The following is a 22,567-nucleotide window of genomic DNA, read 5'->3' on the forward strand; positions in this document are numbered from 1 at the left end:
CCTCAGTATCTGAGGCAAGTCAGAATTTCCACTGTTCAAGCTGGGCTTTTATGAAGAGCAGACTTTAGAAAAAGCTGTAATCTGTCTAGGTAACAAAGGGCACTTGTTCTGCCTGGTGAGGTAAAACTTTGGGTTTCTGTAGCTACTGCAGCAGAAGTGGAGTTGAAACACACAAAAGCACCCTGACTGATACACACTTTGAATTTGGAACAGCAACTGGCAAAGCAATATGTTTGTCATGGAAATTGCCTCCGTAGGTCTGCATCTACACACTTGTGTTTGGAAGGTTCAGCAGGATGACAGGTTGTTGTGGCTAAACTATCCAGTCCCAAGGGTCTGGATCGAGCTGTCTACATGAAACAACGGCTCCTAAATTCAGTCCTAGAAATGCAAGAATTGTTTTATCCTGTGGTAATGTGTACCTTCACATGAGACACTGGGGAATATGAAATCCCTACGGGCAGGAGAGAAGGGCCTTAACAGGAGCACGCACATGGGATCTAAACAAAAACCTACTGCAGAAAGCTACCAAAAACCCAGCCAAGGCAGCACTCTAACTCACTTGTCTGGCCATGTCATGGTTCAGTTAAGCACAAGAAAACTTGCAACTTTAGGAATATTTGGGAGTTGCAGCAGGACATATTGCCTATTAAATGCAGTATTCAAAGTTTCTGAAAATGAGTGTAGTGTTTCTTGTAAAGGCAAGGGATCTGAAACAAATATGTTGCCTTCTGAAATATCAAAGGCCAAAACTTTCAATTACAAGGGCACAAAACAGGAATAATTCCATGAACACCGGCATGAGAGTATTATCTGGTCCAAAATCTTTCCCTGGAAATATGCAATAGCTTCACATGGGTAAAAAAAAAGTTAAAAAAAGAAAAGAAAAGAGAGAGTCACAAGAGAATCAGAGAAGAATGGCATTTTGACTCACTTTTCAAAAACATATTTAATAAAACCTCCATGAACTGTGGTCAAAGCTACAAGAAAAATAACTGGTAATAATCATTGCTGGGAAATTAAAAGTAGAAAAGAACCTTTGTTCAAGTAGAATAAATGAAACCACTGGTATTCATCATGTTTCCAGAGAGATTGTTTTCAAACTCCTGACTTGTTCCCATATTTCATTCTTTGTTCTTGGTGGTGGATGTCCTGAGGCAAAGTTCAAGTACATTTTTATACTGCTGTACATGTACAGTAATGCAGCTTTATCTCTGTATCATACCCACCAGATCTTCTGTCCCTCACACGTACACCCAAGTCCATCAGTTTGCCAAGGTACATCTGATGGCAGACCCTGACTCCCAGGTCAGGCACCACTGCCCAGGCAGGAGAGCAGGACGTGCAGACAGACACGGGTAGTTGTGACCCAGCCACCCCTGGGAAGGGTTGGGCAGGTGCACCCACACTGTGCAGGGCTGTGACCCAGCCTGCCTCCCTCTGCACTTGCTGTGACTGTCACCCAGCCGAGGCCAAAGGAACAGCTCACCTGGATATGCCTGTGTGTGCTACAGCTCCTTCCTCCTCTGAATCACAACACTGACAGTCCAAGGAAAACACCAATGACCAAGACAGATTTGGTGAGTCCAGCTTGCTGAGGCCCAGCCCTTTCAAACCACATGCACAGACCATGACCCTCATAGCCCTGGCACCCATTTCTCAGCCCTGTCTCAGTTGTGCTACAAGGCAGCTTCCTTTGAGCTTCACTCACTGATATGGACAACCAGCTGGGTGCCAACACTGTTGCCTGAGCTCTGCTGTGATGCTTTGCTCACCTTTGCGGTGCTGAAGGCAAATGCAAAAGCCCTCCTGCCTTTGACGAGATCCCCCTGATCATCCTTTTGTCCTTTAATTCTTCTGCTTCCCACAAGCACCATGATGGTCTGGCTCTCCCATGCTACAACAGAAGCAGCTTGAGAGATCCACAGACATAGATTTTTCAACAGCTGTACCCACTGTTCACAACTACTCCAGAGCTGAGAGTAAATGAATATTCTTATTCTTAATTGATCCTTTTTTTAATGACCCCTCGGAAGGAATATTAGCTTCTCTGTGGAAGAAGGAAAAGTTGCCAGTCTTAGGTAGATGGAAAGAGCATGGAAAACCAATATTATTATAAATACCATGTATATAATATTATTTTAAATCTTTCCATGTTTAAAACATTCATTAAGGATCAACTCCTTGCTTTTTTTTTTTTCAAGGTGCTTTTTCACTTCCCTTTTCATTATCTTGGTTTATTACTGAGGTATTTTTTACACATTACATACAATTAAATTAATATTAACATTTGGTTTTCTTTGGTCACCATAAAAAATATAGGCCACTTGTAAGTTTGGAAGGCTTTCTTGTGTTGACACCCTCTCTCTGTCATATTCTAAGGGACAGATATGGATGCAGAAAATCCCAGGCTGCATTCTCAGCCTTGCTATTGTGTTCCTGAAGCAAACATATAACTTGTTTGTGTTCAATATAACAACTTTTCAGATATGTAGAATGATCTAAACACAGAGGTCAACGTGAAACTATTACTAACACCATGTATGAACTTCCCAGGCTAATGCAGAGGATTATAACCCAGAACACTCTCAAACCAGGGACAAAACACATCATCTATCAAAACCTGTTAGGCAGCACCAGCAGGAGCTGGTGGGGTGTCAGCTAAAGGGAGCAATACCCTACATGCAGGGAACAAGCAGGATGCAGGGAGGAGAGCACAAACCCTCCGCACAGCAGCGGCTCAGTGTGAGCAGGAAAGCTCACCCTCCAAGGTGTCATAACAGCCCACTTTTCACTGCCTTTCTGTGCTCTGCTTGCCAACATGGGTGGGAGCTGTTAGACACTGCAAAGGTTCATTTGGAAACACCTGGAGACCACTAACTTGTTACACACAGGCCATGGGCAACCGTTGGATGGCAACAGTCTTTCATCACTACTGACCTGGCTGCGCTTGAAACAGCAGCTCTAGAAGTAAAAGCCTCTGATCCAAATACCAACCCCCCTCAACTGGAACAGCTAATGTTAAGAAACACTTGTACAATTTTATATTTTTTTTATTTTTTTTTAAATGCCTTATGCCGTAAGATTTTCCTCCCACTCATGGCAAGCAGCCTACCTGCTTCTTATAATTTCCTGGATCTGTGCACAACCACAGGAAAACTTCTGCTAATCCTACCAGTCTCATGTTCTTTGGTGACTTTTATTCTAACTGCCAAACTAAGCAGTTTTCTCCTGGCACTCTGCACTGCTCCTTCCTCCCCATACCCCCACGTCCTTCGGTCCTCCTTCCAACCCACAGTAACCAGCTTATCAGCTGCCAGCCTCAGCAGGGACCCGCTGCTTGTCAGATGCTGGTGGCTGCTGCCCGTGGGTCACCCTGAAGCTGAAGATATTTTTCAGAGTTGTTTCATGTCCCATTGAGTAGCAGGAAAGGATAAAGCAGAAACCTCTCGAGAGCTGAAAAAATGCAGCCAGTGAGCAAGTGATCACCAGTTCTGAGGTGATCACATAGCATATAGTCATGCATAGCAAATCTATGGTAAGTGCATAGGATTAGCAACAAGTCATTAAAATGCAGAGTTCCCATATAACATTCAAGCAGGCTGACCACAAGAGCACTTTTAAGGTGGAATTATTAGCACTCTATTTACAGTGTTAGTAATAAATAGGTATTTGGTTTAAGAACCTAAGAGAGAAGGCACTTTCTGCAATGCAGCAAGCCTGCATCAACAGTTCTAGGTAGGTAATAACAATGGTGCTGACATAAAGTTAATTTGCCTGTGTGCAAGATGTAATCTATCCTTTTCTACAAATACACTGAAATTTCATATATATAGTATGTAAAAAATTATTTAAGCTTTAGGAAATAAATTAAATTAAATAAATAAATAAAATAAATAACCATCATAAGTGAAGGCATTAACTAGGGAGAATCATGCAGTTTGACATAACTGCTTTTTATTACCCATTCATAGCTCAGCCTAGAACATTAATTATTAGAGCTAAGAGATTAGCAAAGTATGGTAAAAAGTGTCTCCCATGCAAAAAGAAGGTTAGTAAAACTAGTTAAAATGCTTGTTCAAGTTCTCCTTTACTGACAAGTTTATAAACAATTTGGGCCCAAGTACCACATTTTGCCACCCTTCCTCTGAGTTGACAACCCAACAAATATTCTTCCAGTTACCAATTTTAGGAATAAGTCCAGGAACTAAAGCCTTCACTGAATTTTTCCTGAATGGAGAAAGCAGCCCTACTGTGGGGTGCAGTGGGGAAGGATACTCCCCTCATGCCCTCCCCTGCAGCCCCAAAGGAAGGACTGACTGGACACACTAGTACCAACTTGAAAAACATATAGTAATACTGTAATATTACTATAATTATAATACTTAATATAGTAATATTAAGAATATAAGGATCTTTTTTCTGTTTCTCTGAATACAAAATGCTTTACTTGCAGGTTTAAAAATTCCATCATGTCTTGTAAATATGTGAAAAGTGCAACAAGTAGCTCTTTTACAGATATGCTAGATTTTTTTCCAGCGACAACATGTACTTTGAACTCTGCTGGAGGACTCTCTAATATTTATAGGCAAGAAGATGACCTGAATAATTTGTCCTTTCTGGTACCAGAACAGGGAACATCTTACATCTAGGGACTTGGATACAACCGGGTTGGAAAACAAAAAATTGGGTTTGTTGATTCCAGCCAAGCTCCGTCATTGCTTTCAAGAGGACTTTGGATATCATGTTCGGATAAGGCACCAGGAAGGCTTGGATATTCTCCAATCTTCTGTTGAGAGAATAATAATCAAGACATCACCCTTGGCTGACAAATGAAACAGGGAATAGATTGCTATCAGTGTAAGAGGCAGCTCTTCTGGCAGGAGCAGGACTAGACTGATCTCCAGAGATGCAAGATTTCTGATTAGTAGAAACACCTGAGTTGTACTTTTCAGGAGAACAGTGACATGAGAAATCACATTATCGCATAACTATCTGAGATGATAGGTTAGGTGTCTCCTGATAGGTTACATATCTCACCTTGAGCTCAAGACTTCACTGTGAACTCCAAAAGGCAGCTGAAGTAGACTGACAGGTGTGTCCCACCGGGCTCTAAAGAGCTTGTATTGAGACAAGGAGGAAGTCATCCCTTTATGCAGTCAGAATGCATCAGAGAGAGATTTTCCTTTCTGAATTGATCTTTCTGAAAAGTTTTTAAATGTTCAAGCAATAACATGGAGAAACCCCAGTTCCCTTCAGAAAGGCACGCAGTGGTCAAGACAAGAAAGTTCTTCTGGTCTACAAGCTTTAGCTGCAAAAATTTCCCAAACAGTCCAGGGAAAGGAGGTGAAAAAAGTTCTGGAAAACAAGAGCAGGACTCTCTAGCAATGCATTAGAAGCTTACTTATACCTTGAAGAGTTAAGTGAGAACTTAGATGTCATTATTGAACACACAAACAGCAGATGTCTTTCTGAGCTGCCTGAGTATCTCCATGACAGAAGAGTGACTTGCTGTTTGATGCCACATTCAATTCCTGCCTGCCATTTTAGCTTCTCTGTTGACATGAAATGAAAAGTATCTGCCAATGTCTGTGCTAGTTTTTGTGACTTCTTCCAGGGCCACCTCCAGTCATTCAGTTCTGGTGACCTTTTGTTCCATCTAGGGCCAAGGAAGAGAAAATGTGAGCTCTTTCATCCTACACAAGAAGAGTGATGAAGCAAATGTTTTCTGTGCAGGAACTGTGGGGCAAGAAAGTTGAAGCACAAGACATTTGTACACAGCCACAGCAGATTGCACAAGTACTCTAGGTTTGGCAAATGGGAGTCTCTGAAATGCAGTGGGAAATCACTTGGAATGAAAGCTGCAAATGAATCCACTGCAGAACTTATATCCACCATGCCCAATTGTTGAGTTATTAACGAAAGAGGAAGAAGAAAAACAGAGTCAGAGTAATATGAGACTGAGGTTTCCATTGGTGTCTCTTATCTAAGGAAATCGCTGACCACATAAGAGAAAATCCAAAAATTTCAATTTAGTGACTTGCCCAGCAGCAAAATCAAAGGCAGGTGGTGGATATATTAGACAATACTGGTCAAACTGTTTCTTTCCGCACAGCACTTCGTAAACAGAATCACAGCTATTGAGTTCTAACCTCTTGTCATGCAGCAACATTGAGTCAACAATCCGCTCTCATGGCTTAATGCTTTTGATGTTTACTTTGTTCTTTGTATAGTTCAAAAGAAAGCACTAATGCACCAGTCCTCTTACCAAATACAATCTTAATCCCAGAATCCCGAGCCTTTTGCTGTTGGCCAGTTAAGTCTGTTAAGACGAAAGGATTTGATCAAGCTTTACATAACAACACAGAAGTTAAATCCAGCAAAGAGAGTTCTTTTTATCTGTACTGCTCAGACAGCTAAGAGGGGGAAAAAAGAGAGAGAAGAAAAAAAAAAGGTAATGAACTTGGCTATGTAAAACAAAATAAGGAATTCAATTATTTCTCTTATTGCCACTTTGTCTTTTCAGTGAGAGTCTTCTAAAGAATTCAGATTTATTCTCCAGTAAAGTTTCTGAGTGCAAAGGCTATAACTTTCCCCCAAACCAGAACTGTGGCACCTGCTGTGGCTTTTTGCAAATCTGAGAAATGTTTCTTTTTCTTTTTTTTTTTTTGCATCCCCACCATGTATTTATGAAGGCAGAATATAGCTCTTTGATGCATGGTATTTGATAGACCTGGGTTTAAGTCTTTGTTTTGCCATTCATGTCCTCTGTGAGCTTAGTCCAACCAACCATTTCCCGGGTTACAGTTCCTTGTCTCTGAAACCAGCCATCAGTGATTTTGATGTTCCTATGACACATGAACATATAATCATCCAGCACACATATTACACCAGCACATATGTAAAGATAATGAGGCAGCAAAATAAAGGCATAACAACTATTTTAGATGGAAATGTTCCAGAATATTAATTACTTTTTCCCACAGAAACATTTCTACACAGAGAAGAGGAATGGCAGTGGTCATCTTGTACCTAAATCACACAGAATTCAAGCTGTGCCCAAACACAGATGTCAAATCAAGCTTCAGCTTCAATTTATGCTAATATCACAATTTTATGCCAGTACAAAGCACAGTCATTAAAAATATGATGCCAGTAAAAACTACGAGCTGATATAATAAGGGTGCTTTAACACAATGCTTGTAGTATTGTCTGACAAATTATAGGAGTTTCAATATCCCGTTCAAATAGGAAGTGACCAACACTGTCCCCAGGATGGCAAGCATAGCCTGGAGATCTGAGAGCAGAGGGATGAGGACCAAGCCTTGACAATCTGCATGCATTTGCCTGAGCCCTGGGTGGGAACAGTCATCTTCCTCCCAAATGGAAAGATGCCACAGAACAGCTCTTCCCCAGTGACAGCACACAAAGCATGGACCACCAGCTGGTATCTAAATCTGGTCTTCACTACTCAGATACTTCATAACAAATGAGATGCATCAGAAGTAATAACATGAAACTGCTGAAAGACTGAAACTGCAGCAACCTAAAAGGTTTTACACCCTAATAAAAAAAATCCTGCTGCTGACTAAATTGGAAATATTATATATTGAATATTATGTTTGCTATGCAAGACGATTCTACACAACAAAGAAAGAAATAATTAGAGGCAAGGAAAGACAGAATGAGACAAAGAAAATAAAATTATTCACCTTGCTGACATTTAATATCCTGTGTGAAGTAGTTTCTCCTATAATTCTAAAATTAAAACCTACCCCTTATTATCATTATGACCCACTGTGGGCAGATATGAAAACTGAAACAGAAACGCTAAAAAAACCCCCATCATGGCAAGCAGACTTTGCTATTGTGATTAAGAGTAGCCTACAAGGACCAGCTGAAATTGAGCTCCTGTGTTACAGCACATGCAAGGGAACATTCTCTGTTAACTACAGAGTTGATAGAAACGTGGAACCCAAGAAACATGGTATATTAACACATTTCACAGGTAAGGAACTGGAAGGTAGACATTATTAACATAAAGAATCTTTTAAGTTCAGTTTAGACAGAAGCCTCTAATACCAGAAACAAATGCCTGGATTATAAAAGGACAGAAATTTCCAGGTTAAGCTTGACATGGTTCATTGCTCTAACTAAATTTGGCATATTGTTTCCACTACCCTATAATATAAATCTAGCACACAGCTCATGGAATCACTTGTAATACTAGACAGTGTCTGAAGTCTGTTTTCCTTGAAAGGAATGAGCAGCTAATTATTGTCCTCCATTCATCAACTCCCACTTGCCCAACTGAAATTCAAGGTACCTCAGATGTGTTCCCTGGTATGCAGGATATAGCATCCATACTCAAGGTCCCCAAAGGCCATTCCCACCACAACAGTGATTCCACCTCAGTTGCCTCACAGATGAGGAGATGAGATGGAAAGAGGTGTCCAAGGCAGTAACAATTCCATTCACATTCAAGAAAAATGTTTTGAGTAAGAGTCTCTAGTCTTTATTAGAAATTAATGTAGGAGTTTCTAAGGCTGGTCTGTGTAACACAGAAGGGAGTGCAGCACATCACATAACCCAGTGCTGACATTGTCAGTGACTGCATTTGCCACTTCTGCTCAGGACAGCTATTCACAACTGCTATCAGTGTCAACAGCAGTACCTAGAAAAAATTGTGAGACCTTGAATTAAAACACTTGGTCCCTGTGATACAAGTGGGTGACCTTTTTCAATACCAATGGTAGCAGATAGAGAAATAACACCCTATTTCCATCCTAACAGTTTTTTCAAGCAAAAAACACATCAGTAGTTTAAGAATTGCATTCTCAATATAGGCATTCTCACACTGATTTGTTCACTAACTTACTCCAAATTACCTTAATATTAACCAAAAAATTTTGTTCTTTAAATACCTTCTAGGTGGAAGTGTTCATCACCAATAGTGTCTCTGTAGCCTTCCCCAGATAAATCCTGTTTAAAACAAAAAAAATAACCAAAATTAATGACAAATATACTATATACTAAGTGTTGAGGTGTTAACAATATGTACTTAGTATTGCCAGAATTAATTTAAAACAGTAATGAGAGCACAGGAGCTGTTTTCCAGGAAAGAAGTCAATCACTTTACTCGTGGTAGTCAATGCATTTGATACTATTTTACAGTGCTGTGGACATACTTTTGGACAAAAATTTAATGAAGATGAATTGGCCATAGAGGGGAAAGAAGAAGAAATGTTCATGTTCAAATAATTTTACAAAATAGATTGATATTTAACATTTCAAGATTCTGTCAATCAAGCAAGTTAAAAAAATTCCAAATGGAAATGATAAAGGAGAAATAAGCCCCTCACTACCTACAGAGGAATGTTATCGCTTGGTTCCACCAACAAACAGAAAACTTTCATATGCCAGAGGTCACCCAAGAAAAGCAGATATGAGATTCCGATGAGCTGCCTAATCCTTCAGTCCCAAAATTAATGAAATATTGTCAGCCCCAGCACATCTAGAACAACACAGAAGCAGATGCCATAGATATGCAGATGAACTTATCTCAGAGCCAAAAAACATTTCTCCAACGGTGCTGAAGTAGTAATGAAGGGCATCAGTGGGATTTGGAGCTAATCCCACTTACAAAGACCCTGAAGAACATTCTTACTCTCTTAATAGCAGACCCTTCCAGCTTCAGCTCCCCACCCCAGTTAAACCATAAGCAATGCCAGCTATCCTCATGTCCTACCTGCTCTCATTCATTCCAGAGGCTTTAGCATCACCATAACATCACTGACCTTACATTATAACATTGCTCCCTAAATTCTCTACAAACATTATCTGCCACTGATAAACAGCTGTGGTGACAAAGAAGAATATGGACCTAAAAAGTTGGCATGCTGCACTCCTGGCCAGTTCAACTTTACCTTCAGACACACACCAGGAACACAGAGTCAGCATCCTCAGCATCAGTCTGTGAGCTGGAAGTTGACAGCTCAGAGCTTTTTTGTACAAGACAAGAATAAGGTAATAAATAACCTGTGAAAAAAATGTCTGGTTGCATTCATTAGCTTTATTGTTAAGGAATGTGATCAAGATAAAGCAGTTCACCTCCTTTTGTTGAAAAAGCTGACAGAGGTTCTTTGCCTTCCACATGCCCAAATGTTATTCTTTGAGATTAGTTATATCAAAGTAACTAAGCCACAAAAGCATATCTTCAGAATTTTCCAGTATCAATTTCTGCAACAGCTTGTTAAATATTAGAGTTCACAAACACTACTGGATAGATAGCCCAAAAACCCCGAAAATACTGTCTGTTTATGAACAGGTCCCCTCAAGTACAGTTAGAAGTCACAGGACAAATGGCTCTGAGAAACGATGGCAATCTGGCCTGGAATGCTGGGATACTACACAGCACAATGCTTTTTTAAAAGCTGACATTCTGGATTTAGCTTTCCAGGTAGCAAATCACAAAAACCTATTTTTGTTCTAGTTAAAAATGTCTCTTTTTCAGGGCATGTGCTAAATAATACCAATCATTACCTTAAAAATTATGGAAGAAATCGACAGAGAATTAAAAGAAGACAAAATAAAATGTTGGCATGACTTATCATATTTTTGCAAGATGATGGTCTTTCCAGGGCCATCTAAAGATTAGTATACTTTTGTTTGATCAAATTGTCCCTTGTCATCATTTTCCACGAAGCTCGGAGAGCACACCTCTGACTGCTTTCATATATAGAAGTGATTCTGCTCTCCCACAATGCTAAATATTCAATAACTCTTTTGATTGGGTTTTCGGTTTGGTTTGGGGTTTTGTTTGTTTGTGGGTTTTTTTGTTATTTTTGTTTTGATTGGTTTGTTTGGGTTTTTTTTAACTAAAAGAAGGAGTCCTGCTCCCTTTGAAAAAAACAAAAAAAATTCTATTAACCTGGTCAGCAAATATGCAATGAGTAGGTATGCTCTTACTTGTAGTGTATCTCTGATGATAATACTATCTAGGTGGTAGCCTTCATCTCCTAAAATTTTAGCAAAGCAAGTGCTGCATCTGGGTATCAAATATTGCCTGTTAAAATGATGTCATTTGTCTCATCCTCTACCAAGCTCACAAGTCATTAATTTTTGTGTTTTTTCAAAAGACATCACTTAAAAATGAGCATACATTTATTGATGTAAAATGCGCTATCAAGTAACTCAGAGGAAAACAGTGGAAGACAAAGTGTAAAACAGCAGAGTGAAACATTAATATTCATGATGCTAGCTTCCTTATTTTCTCACTTTTAATCATTACATGGGTCTTAAGCAAATATGTTTTATATTCTAGTCTAGTTTCATTCCTTCTCTAGCTCCTAGTTATTTAAGTTAAAGTAGTAACTTAATGCAAGCAAATTTCCATTAAGTGTTTCTGCCTTAAACCAAATTACTATAAATTAACACAACCTAAAAAGTGTTTTCATGCTGTTGAACCATAATATACCTGTTAGACAGCACATAAATTGACAATCCATCCAGAAACTGATGAGAGTATCGTTTGAACATTTAGTGACACATTTAAGCAGAATTCCTGAGCTCCCATTCAAATGTGTTCCCCTCTGTGTGTAAGATTATGACATGTATTATCTTTGATAGACAGCCATGTATCTGCAAAAGGTGTGGGCTTTCACAGGAAAAAAATGTGGGGGAAAAAGAAGATACTCTCTCATTCATCTTATCATCATTAACTCTTCTGTCAGAAAAACTGCAAGAGAGTTACTTGAATATTTTTAGCACCACCAAGACAGATGCCACAACCTGGATAAACACCAAAATGCATCTGCTTGAGAAAAAGTCTCTGGGCAGTGTATGTAAACTCACACTCAACAGAAGAGTACAAAATCTGAGAAAGCATCAGAGAAAACAATTCTCTCTGCAGCTCATACTCCATAATGAAAATTAACCTGCACAAATTGCCTTGAAGTGAATGAAACAGTGCATCTACCCACAGCACCCCAAAATCACAAAGTGGACTAGAGTAAAGGAAAAGGGTAAAATGTGTAAAACAGAACTCACGGCTCAAGGAATTCTAGCCGGAAGCAAATGTTATAGCCAGGTAGGAATATCTGACGCTGGGGAGAAGCATGTTTGGGCACAAAGCAAGCACGGGCTGGAGGGGATGGAAAAGCCAGCAGTGGCTCTGCGCTCAGCCTGGCCCTGCTGCGAGGTCCTCGGTGCCTGTGCCATGGCAGGGCTGGTGCCCAAGAGCAAAAGCAACAACATTTAGGTCATGGGCAGTTGTACATCACTGTCCTGACACGATGTTTTAAATCACAACACTGCATTTTCAAACTGGAACACTGAGTCATGAAGCAACCAAAACCAGATGTACCCTGTGAAATACTATAGAAATGAGGTCAGCAAGCACTTGAAAGAATAAAGAAAAGAAACATTTACATAGAAGGATTATTCCAGCATGCCATTGCTGTGGGTTGCTAAACAGGAACCCATCTACACTAAGTGTCTCTACCTCACCAGGAGTTTCCCAGATAAATAAGTTGGCCTCTGTTAGCTACTAACACAAATCACACTGAATGACTAAGATTCAGGCCCAAACATCTGCTTCAAATCTCGGAGCAGCTGCTGCCTGGCCTGGGTAGAAAGGACCTCGTGTCCCATATATCCCATTCTGAGAGGTGCCTCTGTACTCAGCTCAGACCTCAGAGGGTGGGGGTGGAGAGAAGAATTAATTAGTGCAACTCTCTCAGAAATGTTGCTGAGTATATGCACAAGGAGAAAAACAATATTTAAAAGCTCCCACACCCCAGGGCTTCTATTCAGTTGGGTACAAGTCCGGCAATCGTCACTCACTTCCCACCTTCATTGCACAATCAGACTCCGATTAATTCTAACTCGCTGGAAATTTTAGGGTTTTTTTTAACCTCAACATCAGCCCTAACCACCCTGTGCAGTTTTCTTACTGATACAAGTCTCTGGAGCCAAATGCCAGGCACTCACTCTAGGGCTTCCAGCTACTGACTTCCTTCTCAGCAGCCATCTGAAAAAGCTGCAATCCAAATCCTCATCCATCATTCTGCCTACATCACTTTATTCCTCTGATGCCTTTGCTGGCTCCCTTTCTGCTTCTACATTGAGGGGAAGCTCCTTGACTTTACCTTCCAGGCTCCTCGCAGTTATGTTTGTGGTCACATCTCCTAGTCCTTATGCCTACCAGTTCCTTTCATCTTGCTCAACAGTGTGACTCCATCTACCTGTCCTGACTCTGCCCTTCCATGCAGCTCCCCATGACATCCAGCATGTAAGAACCAAAGCTACAGATTGCAGCCAGAGTGTGTATTTGAGCAGCCTGAGCCTGGACTAACATGGTCTTCAATGCAGTTTTGCTCCAGTGTAACTAGAGACAGCTACATCCATAGATGTATTAGATGTATCAAAGGATAAACTTTGATTTAAGTAGGTTATCATGATAACAAGGACATTTTTAAAGTTTGGGCCCCCCTACTCTCTGTATTACATCTCAAGTCAATATTGTGTTAATTAACATTTTTCCAAAAGGTGTTGCTCTTTTCAAGTAGAAACAAGTTACTTTACTTCTCCTTCTTCAAACATCTCATTAAAATCCTTTGATTTAGCCTTAAGATAGTCAATTTTCCACATTTTTGGCAGAAAATATGCACACATTTCCTGTTTTAGTGAATTTTTTATGAAGGAATCATATATATCCTTTTTTTTTTGCACAACATGCAAAATGACAAATTGTCAACCAAGAAAACTTTCCTCCCTATTTTTACCCATCTGACTAAAACATGTGGGTTTTTCTTTCTTTATTCTCATACTGATGCAATAAAGTTCCAGCACATTTGGAACAAGCAAAGTTGAAGAAACACATTTCACAACAGGACTGCAAGGGACAGGACATGTGGTAACTCTGTAGATTTTACAAAGGTTTTTTACATCTTCTGTAGATTTTACAAAGGTTTTAAAGTCACTGCCAACAAAAATATTGTGCTACCTATGCAAAAACTTCAGTTCTTGATGTAGAAAAAACAACCCCAAGAAAAGGAGGCTCAAGAAATTGGGGATGCCCTTCGGCCTTTCACCTGAATGACTGAGGGCCCTGTCAGGTGCCAAGTGGCCACTCTGAATCCTTCAGTCTCACTCGCAGGAAACGTATTTCCAAAATAAGTTTGAAATTCATACAGCAAGTCCTTAGCAGATTGTGAGAACATCATCTATTGAAGATGCTTCAGGAAACCCATCCAAACCCCAAAGCAGTCATTATCATTGTTTTACTTCACTTTTAATCTTGTTCAGACTTGAAGAGAAAGAGGAAAAAGACTTTTTAGAAAACAGGTTGATGAAAGGAACCTTGTTCCCCTTTGGGTATCTGAAATTTCCCATGGACTAGAAACACAGCCATGTGTAACTGTGATCAGCTCAAGCCTAGGCTTCACTACTAGGAAGCCTGCTCACACCTCAAAAAACGGTATTATTTCTTTTAGGATAATGTAGGTCTAAGTAGGTATTCATTTATCTGAGGGGGTCATAATTTTTTAAATATGGGGTTACAGACAGGTTTAAAACTTAAAAATAAAATAAATAGCCAGACGAATGTGGAGATGACATTGTGCTGGGTTAGCAGCTTTCGTGCAGACAAACCCATGCAGCCAAAGGTACAGAAAAGGAGACATTTATGCACACAATTTTGTGCGGTCAGTACTTACAGGCCAGAGGTAAGAATGTGCTTTGGGCATGCATTTGGTTCTCTCTGCACTTGGAAGTGAAGACTTCATACTAATATTCTCTTTCAAAAATGCTTGAAGATCCCCCTCATAAGCTTCTTCAAATAAACAATACGCTCCTGTATTACATTGTCCTATTTAGGACAAGAGCTTCCTTTCCTTCCCTGTTCATAAGTAGTCTGTAAATCCAAGGCCTTACACAGATAAAAGCATATATGCCAAGCCTCACTATGATGAAAATTGAAACCAGGCAAACACATTTAAGAATTAAAGCATATGCCACATAGAAAAACACTATAGAGCAATACACATTTATGCCTTGGTTTAAGCCTAATATTCTTCTTCTACAATGTATTTCCCCTTTTCTTCTGCAATCATGAGGTTTTACTTTTTCAAGTTGACCATTCTGGATAATTTAATAACAAAAATAATTTGCTAGGATGCAACTTTCTGTAAAGAACACATAAAGCAGCTCACACTTGAAGAAATCAGAGACTTTAATTCTTAGACCAACATTATAATTGCAACACATTGCAACTGAAATGATGTAGATTGGTCAGCAGAAGCAGCAAGCTCAACTTCTATAGTGGTTTATTTCTCTGAAATAAGAACCCATGCTCTGTCATTGCAGAAGGGTTTTTCCTCCTCCACCATGCATCAAAGCTTCTCTCAGACAAAATTTTGTCATAATATAATCACAGCAGGTAGAGTTGTTAAGAAAACAGACTTTTCCTCTAAGATGTCTGATAAATGATCTTGGATGGGTTTCACTGCTGTGGTTTAGGATTTTACTGGTTTTATCTGCCATGTTGGCCTCTGTGCCCAAAGTTATGGTCTTCCTAACAGAGACAGCAGGACACGAGAAATCTAGCACAGTAGATACCAAAATTCATCCTCTGGTACCTTAGCACAAAGATCGCAGTAATCTACCAGCTCCAAAAATATAGTGGTGACACACAGAAACTCATTTTGCTCAGCTGCCTCTGCTCTAGGAGCAGTAACTCCCAGCCATAATAATGTGGTAACAGTGTTTGAAATCACTGCATCTGTATCTACCAGTCTGACAGAATTGGTGCCCCTGCAACCTCATCTCTGGTGACTGTAGAGCAATTCCAGCTGCTGATAAATACTGTGATGATAAAGACAGGACAGCCAAAAAAGCCAAAACAACAACCCCATGTTAATCTCCAGCCACAAAGGATCATGAACAATTAGAGGCTTATGAGGCAGAAAATATCCCCAATCTTTATTTTCCTGTTACATATCCTCAAATGGGTACAAGGAACAGTTGTTGTATGATATGCTTTTAAGGATATCCCATTCATAGGAACATGAACATGAAGCTGTTGAGGAAGTGAAAGTGCAAAGCAGAGGATGCTTACAGAAAAGCCTTCATGGAAGACATCTGAATAAGCAAGAAAAGAAATGACTTTTTGTTCCACATTGCTTACAACATGCAGCTGAACCTCTTTTGTCCCAGAGACAAACACATGCACCAGGCTATACCACAGGATAAACCATAAATCCTTTCTTCATTTTTCTGATGTGTTTATTTTCTCCAGCCTATGAAAATCAGGTAATGACGATAATGAAACATGCTCTTTTCAAGTAGCTTTGTCATCTCTGCTGCAGTGGGCAAGTAAGCATCCTCTTTCAGTGGTCAGTCATTACAATCCACATTCAAAAAAGGCTACCTGCCTGCTCATTTAATTTGAATCATAAGATTCACACATACTGTGGAACAAACACAGAGCTTGTATATATAAATCAATTTATATCCTGCATATATATATTGAAAAATCTATAGAGGAAAATAAACGCAGCAATAATAGCTTAAAATACTAGGCACTTTAATCCAATGTATGTTAAGACCTGTAGATACTCAGAAGATCCATGTGGACAGTTTTACTTACATTATTCCAGTTTCAAGACAGAACATTACAGTTTCTATGATGTTTTAACCCTATATTTCATGGATCTTTATAAACCCTTGCTAGGTGTTGCAAAGTGACATCTTCCATTAACACTATTATTGGAATTTTGGAAGTATTATGACTTCTAATTCTTAAGGTGATAGGGTGAAACACAGTTTTTCAAGGACTTCTGCCAGATAAGAGATCATATAATTGAAAGCAACTGTAAGAACAGATGTATGAAATCAGCAGTTACTTTTCAACTGAAGGGTCCAGCCATCTTCAACTAAAAAAGATCATCAGTCTTTGAGATTAAATAGGACTGAAACAAGAAATGACTGCTTTTTGCTATATTTAAATTCACTTTGAAGCTACTTCAGAAGAATAAATGAACGCACTCTACAGATTCAGCTATTTACCTTACTTTGTTCTAACTATACTCTAATCTCTTTGCTGATTGGAAAATCAGTTGTCCCATGTCCCCCAGGACCTTATCTTCAACATAGATTATACTGATGAACAAGTCTAAGAACACGAATGAAAGAGGACAAATCTTCATCTTCCCTCCAGCCTGGAGAAGCTCAGTAACTCCTCCAAATTGCTTATTTTGGGCTTCTTCTCCACAGCAGACAGATGGGTGTAGCTCTGTAATAAATCTGATTTTCTGTTCAACTTCCTTTCATGATAGATTTGGTTACCAAGAAACAATTTAACAGACAGATTTAAGTGCACTGAGGTGATTGTATCCAGGCATGCCCTGGGAAATAAGCTTGCAGAAAACGGCTACAGAGCTTGACTACAGAATAACTTGCTCATTTAAGATGTGATCTCTGACTTCAGTGATCATTACAGCTTTAACATACTGCATTCTGAACCCTTCTTGTGAGAATAGTCTGTCTTCCTACAAGGCTCGGGTTTTCATACTGCACAAGGGCTTAAAGCTCCCCTAGAATGATAATCAATGCTCCTCTATTATGTTTATAGCTCTAAGTCTTTTCCTGCTAATGGATGACGTATATTTATGCAGCTGGAGGAAACCTGGATTCAATAACTGCTCCACCACAGACTCACTGTGTGGTGTAGGGTAAGTCACTTAAGTCTCTCTGTGCCTTCATTTTTCAACTGTAAAACGGAATTCTTGGTGCCCACCTTTGCAAAGAGCTCTGAATCCTCAAGATGAAAACATACCCCACTAAATAATATTACCTTGTTAGGAAGCACAGGTGTGTGACCCTGGACACATATGCTAATGTTGAGCCATAAATCTGTCAACAGGAGGTGCTGGCAAAACAGATGGTTCACATTCCTTTTTAAACCACCTCTTTGTCCCCAGAGCCCAGGTATGTCAACTAATCATTTTATAACTGGTCGGGGTTTTAATGGGCCAGGAAGTCACAGAGAAGCACAATACCACCAGCATTATGGCTACAAACAGAGCCAACAAGAGGAAAAGACAAACCTAGAGGTTTCTTTTACTCTTCTCTCCTGCCTCCTGGCATGTAGGACAAGCACTGTGAGGCTCTGCAGAAAAAGATTAAAAAAAGCAGAACCAGTCTCCACACATTCCTGAAAGTAGTCCAGCATGGGTGACCATGCCTGACTGCTGACTGGTGCTGCATACATGGAAACAAGACACATGGTTTTTAATTACAGGCAGTAAAAAGTCACAGACACACACCATTTAAAAACCTATTTAAATGAACAGTTGCATGTTGATTCACAGGGTCAGGAGGATTACAAGCAAATAAAAACTTCCCTTCTAAACATTTATTTTTTTACTTAAGAGTTACCTCTATTATTAGAAATTCCAATTCCCCGTCTCAATAGTGAAAACTGAGTACCCGGCATTTTCCTTGAGAATGTTACTGTAGCAACAAGGTCTGGGGCAGGATTTATGCTGCAGGCTGGGCAGGCGGCTGGCAGGGAGGGCTTAGGTGGGCTGGGCAGGCAGGGAGGGCAAGACAAAGCAGCAGGCAGGGTGGGCAGAGCAGGAGGCAGGGCAGGGCAGCGCACTGGGCAGGGCAGGGCAGCAGGCAGAGCAGCAGGCAGGGCAGAGCAGCAGGCAGGGTAGAGCAGCAGGCAGGGCAGGGCAGGGCAGGGCAGCAGGCAGGGTAGAGCAGCAGGCAGGGCAGGGCAGGACAGGGCAGCAGGCAGAGCAGCAGGCAGGGCAGGCAGCTGTGCAGGCCCGTCTGCCACGCACATTCCCATAAATGGAATCGCAGGGCCAGCGGCCCACATCAAAGCATGGAGTTTAGCAGATTTCCCCTTCCCCTCCCCCTGAGTCTTTGAGACGGAGACTTCATACTCCAGAATTTAATATCTTTTTCCTCCCTCCCCCCATCAGCCCCTTTGTCTGTGTCTCTGTTCTCTAAGAGCTAACAGATGTTGATGCCATATAGTTTCAAAGAAAACTTTTGATGCCCACATAACTCATTACAACTAATATATTCCAAGAATGCTTGTAGCTCAGGAAACACTGGGGTGAAAAAACAGAGAAGGGGCAAATGGCTACACTGAGTAAGCCTTGAGAGAAAATAAATAGTTCACTTCAAAGTCATCAGGGAATTCTTTAACAAGCTCTTTCTTCCGCAAAACACAGAACAAATTCAGCTGAGCCTAGAATTCCCAAAGGAAAAAAATAAAACCAAACTCCATATAAATGGCAAAGCCGAGGAAAGCATCTGAGAGGTCGCCTGGCTCGCCCAGCAACAAAGTACAGCATTCTCAAGGTTCACCATTCCCAAGCAACCTGCACTGTGCCAGGGCACAAAAGCACTGCTGAAAAGCAGAGACTGTCAACAAAAACAATACAGAGAGCCCTAGAAAAAGCTAACCCTGTCCCTCTGCACGGAATGAATGCAGATGGCAACGAGATTGCTCAATTCACTGAGCACTGTAATTCAGCCTTACAACATAGGAGGAGGACGTTTCACAAAAGTCACAAAGAGAAGAAACACTCCCTCATTTAGCAAAAGCAGGTGACTGTATTTTTGGGGGCAGGCAGGTCTGTGTTCTTAGCTGTTTTCTAGGGTTACATCTAGGATATAACCCTTCATAAATTTTTCCAGCAGGTCTCCTCCCCTCCTCTGCTGCTTCAGCACACAGCTGCATCCTCCTCTCCGTTTGGTGAGCAGCCCCCCAGGAGTCACCAGGGGTTGGTAGGGAGAGGGGTTGAGAAAAGGGGGGAGGGCAAGAATGCGATTACATCAATTTCCACAGCAGGAGGATCAGATTGCATCATTGTACACAACTTGGGGCCCGCTCTTTTATCCCTGATGCAGGCAAATTTCCCATTGAAATCAGTGGGAGACTTGTCTGTGCAAGGACTGCAGAATCGGGTGTTCTGTGATCACAGAATTAGAAAGCAGTAGGAAGTCACACCTGGCAGCACCTCTCTCAGTGGTGCTGTGCCCTCCATCGGGATGGATATCAAATCACAACAAATGAAAATATAACAATGATGTTAAATCCCTTCTCCCCCTCATACACAAACTCCTAAAAATCCACCACTGCAGTTACTGTATAAAAATCTGTATAAAGTTCCTGCCAGTGTACTGCAGATTTCACACAAAGCAAGTAACAATAAGAAAGAAAATATCGGGGGGTGGCAGGAATCCATCCTACTACACATATGTAGGCTTCTCTCATCTAACAACTAGAAAGCAAAGAGTTTTAAGGGTTTTAAATAAGCAGGTGTGTTCTGCTTGGGTTTTTTTCCAGGGGTTTAGATGGAAGAGAAGAAACAAAGACAGTCACCCCTACTGCAGCAACAACAATGCATGGTCTCTTTTTTCTGAGTCGTTCCAATACAAGTCACAGTACAGTAACACAATATGTGGAATTATTAGTTTTTCATTGCTGCTCATGTGCAAGCACCACACTTTGTATCCACTTGCATCTGCATGAAAATTTTTCTTGTAGCAACTCAATAGTCTCCCCACTTTAGCTGGCTCTACTCTCATACACACCTTTGCAGAATACTTATCCCTCAAACACACTTGTAAACAGCTTAGGAAAACCTGAACTAAAATCTTCTATCAGATTTGTTGAGGATAAAATGTGTTTCCTTGCAAAATGATTTCTTATTATCTCTCCTGCCTCACTGTTTGGGGATAAGTCTTTTCCACTAGTGAATAACAAGGAAGGCATCCTCAAGCCTTGGGGTTTTATAAGTAAAATATCATATTACTGAGGTCATCATCCACCACATTTCAGAGCACCAGGAAGCTTCAGCAGGAGAGCAGAGAGCAGAGTTCCTCAGGTAACTCAATTTGAGTGGGGCCAAGGTGGGAAACGTCAGAAGACAGGGGGTAAACACACAGAATCACAAGATTTGAAATTCTATTCCATAAATTCAAAAGCTCACTAAATTCTCAAAATAGTGTACCCGTAGAATCTGGCTTCTAAAAGTTTCCTCAAAACTCCCCAGTGCCTCTGGACTACGAGGACTATTCAGCACATGGGAAGCCTGGGCAGCCCTACCAGTACCACTCGCCTGTGGTGGCTTCGCTGGTGACATCCAGTCCCCACCAAACAGCAGGTTCTGAGCTATCAGGAGGCAGCACTTGGCCAGGAACTGCCTGTGTGTGTTTTTCTCATGTTTTTTACCACTGTCAAAGAGCAATTTCCAGTGTGGGCTAATGACATGCTCCTTCTGTCTCACATATACCAGAATACAGTGAATACAGTGAGGAAAACCAACCAAGAACCACAAAATACATGATATAATATAAATATTATATTTTCAGTGTCCTGGTCAGGCCTGGTATTAGTTTCAGCTGAGCCCTATCGTGACTATTTTGTGACAGCAAAATAATTTGGCCTTTAGGATGAAAAAATAGCAAACAATATTTAGAAGGAAAAAAAATGCAGATAAAAAACTTAGTAACTATTACTTACGGTGGCTATTGGTAGCGTGAGCTGGAGTTTCCTCAGCATAAGGTGAAGCACAACAGCAGCAGCATGACTGAGGTTTTACATTAAAAAATAACTGAATGACAGTCTAAGGTTCCTCATAAAGCTGGTGATGCTTTACCTTAGAAATCTGCACCTATAACAGTACTCTGACTTTACACCATGATTTTGCCTTCTATATTCAAAACATTAACTACAGAGGAACTGATACATCTAGCTTATTAACAATCTTGCTGGACTCTCTCAGCTGTTTCTATATATTGAAAATTTACATTCAATAGGCTAAGTTACCTTTGCTGGACTTTGTCAAAGAATAAACCCAACTTATAGACAAGCCAGAGCACAAAACCTTTCAAGTACATCTCCTTCAAATGGTCTTAATAGTAGGAGAACAGCAGTATTGAATGTTCTCAGAAACTTGTAATTCCTTTCCAATCTCAAGCAGACAAATTAAATAGAATTTAATTCTTTCATTTTCCCAAACTCTTTTGGCTTTTTTTAAACTTTTAAAGAAATCAATAGATTTTCAACTCTCCTGCCCTGAAGAGTAAAGGTTTAGACAGAAATCTTTTAGGTGTGTATATCTTCCTCCAACAGAACTTCTGGTGATCCATACAGGAACTGTGTTATATAGGAGGGAAAAAAATCCCTACTTCAGCCTGTCATGATGGAGCAGATCCTGATTTTGGTGCAACTCTGACATTGTGGACATACAAAACCCCAAACACGGGGCCATTGCTATGGTTTTGTTTCCTGAACTGGGCAGAATGATGCCCAGAGACATCCAAAGATGTTGGAAAGGCTTTTGTGGCTGTTTCTCATCACTTCAGGGAAAATGTTTGGTTTTCTGATTGTTTGTTGCGTATGTTCTTTTTGTTACACTGCAACAAGAACAGAAAGGCTAAGGGGAAAAGACCAAACACCAAGCTTCCTCTCAAGAAACACTGATAGAAAAACATAATGCAGTCTCACAGAATATGGACACATATCTGACAAAAGCTGACC

At 40.4% G+C, this 22,567-nt stretch overlaps 1 protein-coding gene across 2 annotated transcripts in view; it reads right to left on the reverse strand.

Moving 5' to 3' along the window:
* Positions 1-22,567, reverse strand: part of NKD1 (NKD1, WNT signaling pathway inhibitor) — a 112,232-nt gene that overhangs the window by 33,105 nt on the left and 56,560 nt on the right. For both annotated transcript variants that reach the window (XM_027685041.1, XM_027685040.1), the window contains exon 4: positions 8,925-8,982. In XM_027685041.1, coding sequence (XP_027540842.1) covers positions 8,925-8,982 — 58 coding nt within the window. The remainder of the gene's footprint in view (positions 1-8,924; positions 8,983-22,567) is intronic.

The sequence above is a fragment of the Neopelma chrysocephalum genome, unplaced genomic scaffold (genome assembly GCF_003984885.1).
Source record: "Neopelma chrysocephalum unplaced genomic scaffold, ASM398488v2 Primary Assembly neopelma1_68, whole genome shotgun sequence".
Taxonomy (NCBI): domain Eukaryota; kingdom Metazoa; phylum Chordata; class Aves; order Passeriformes; family Pipridae; genus Neopelma; species Neopelma chrysocephalum.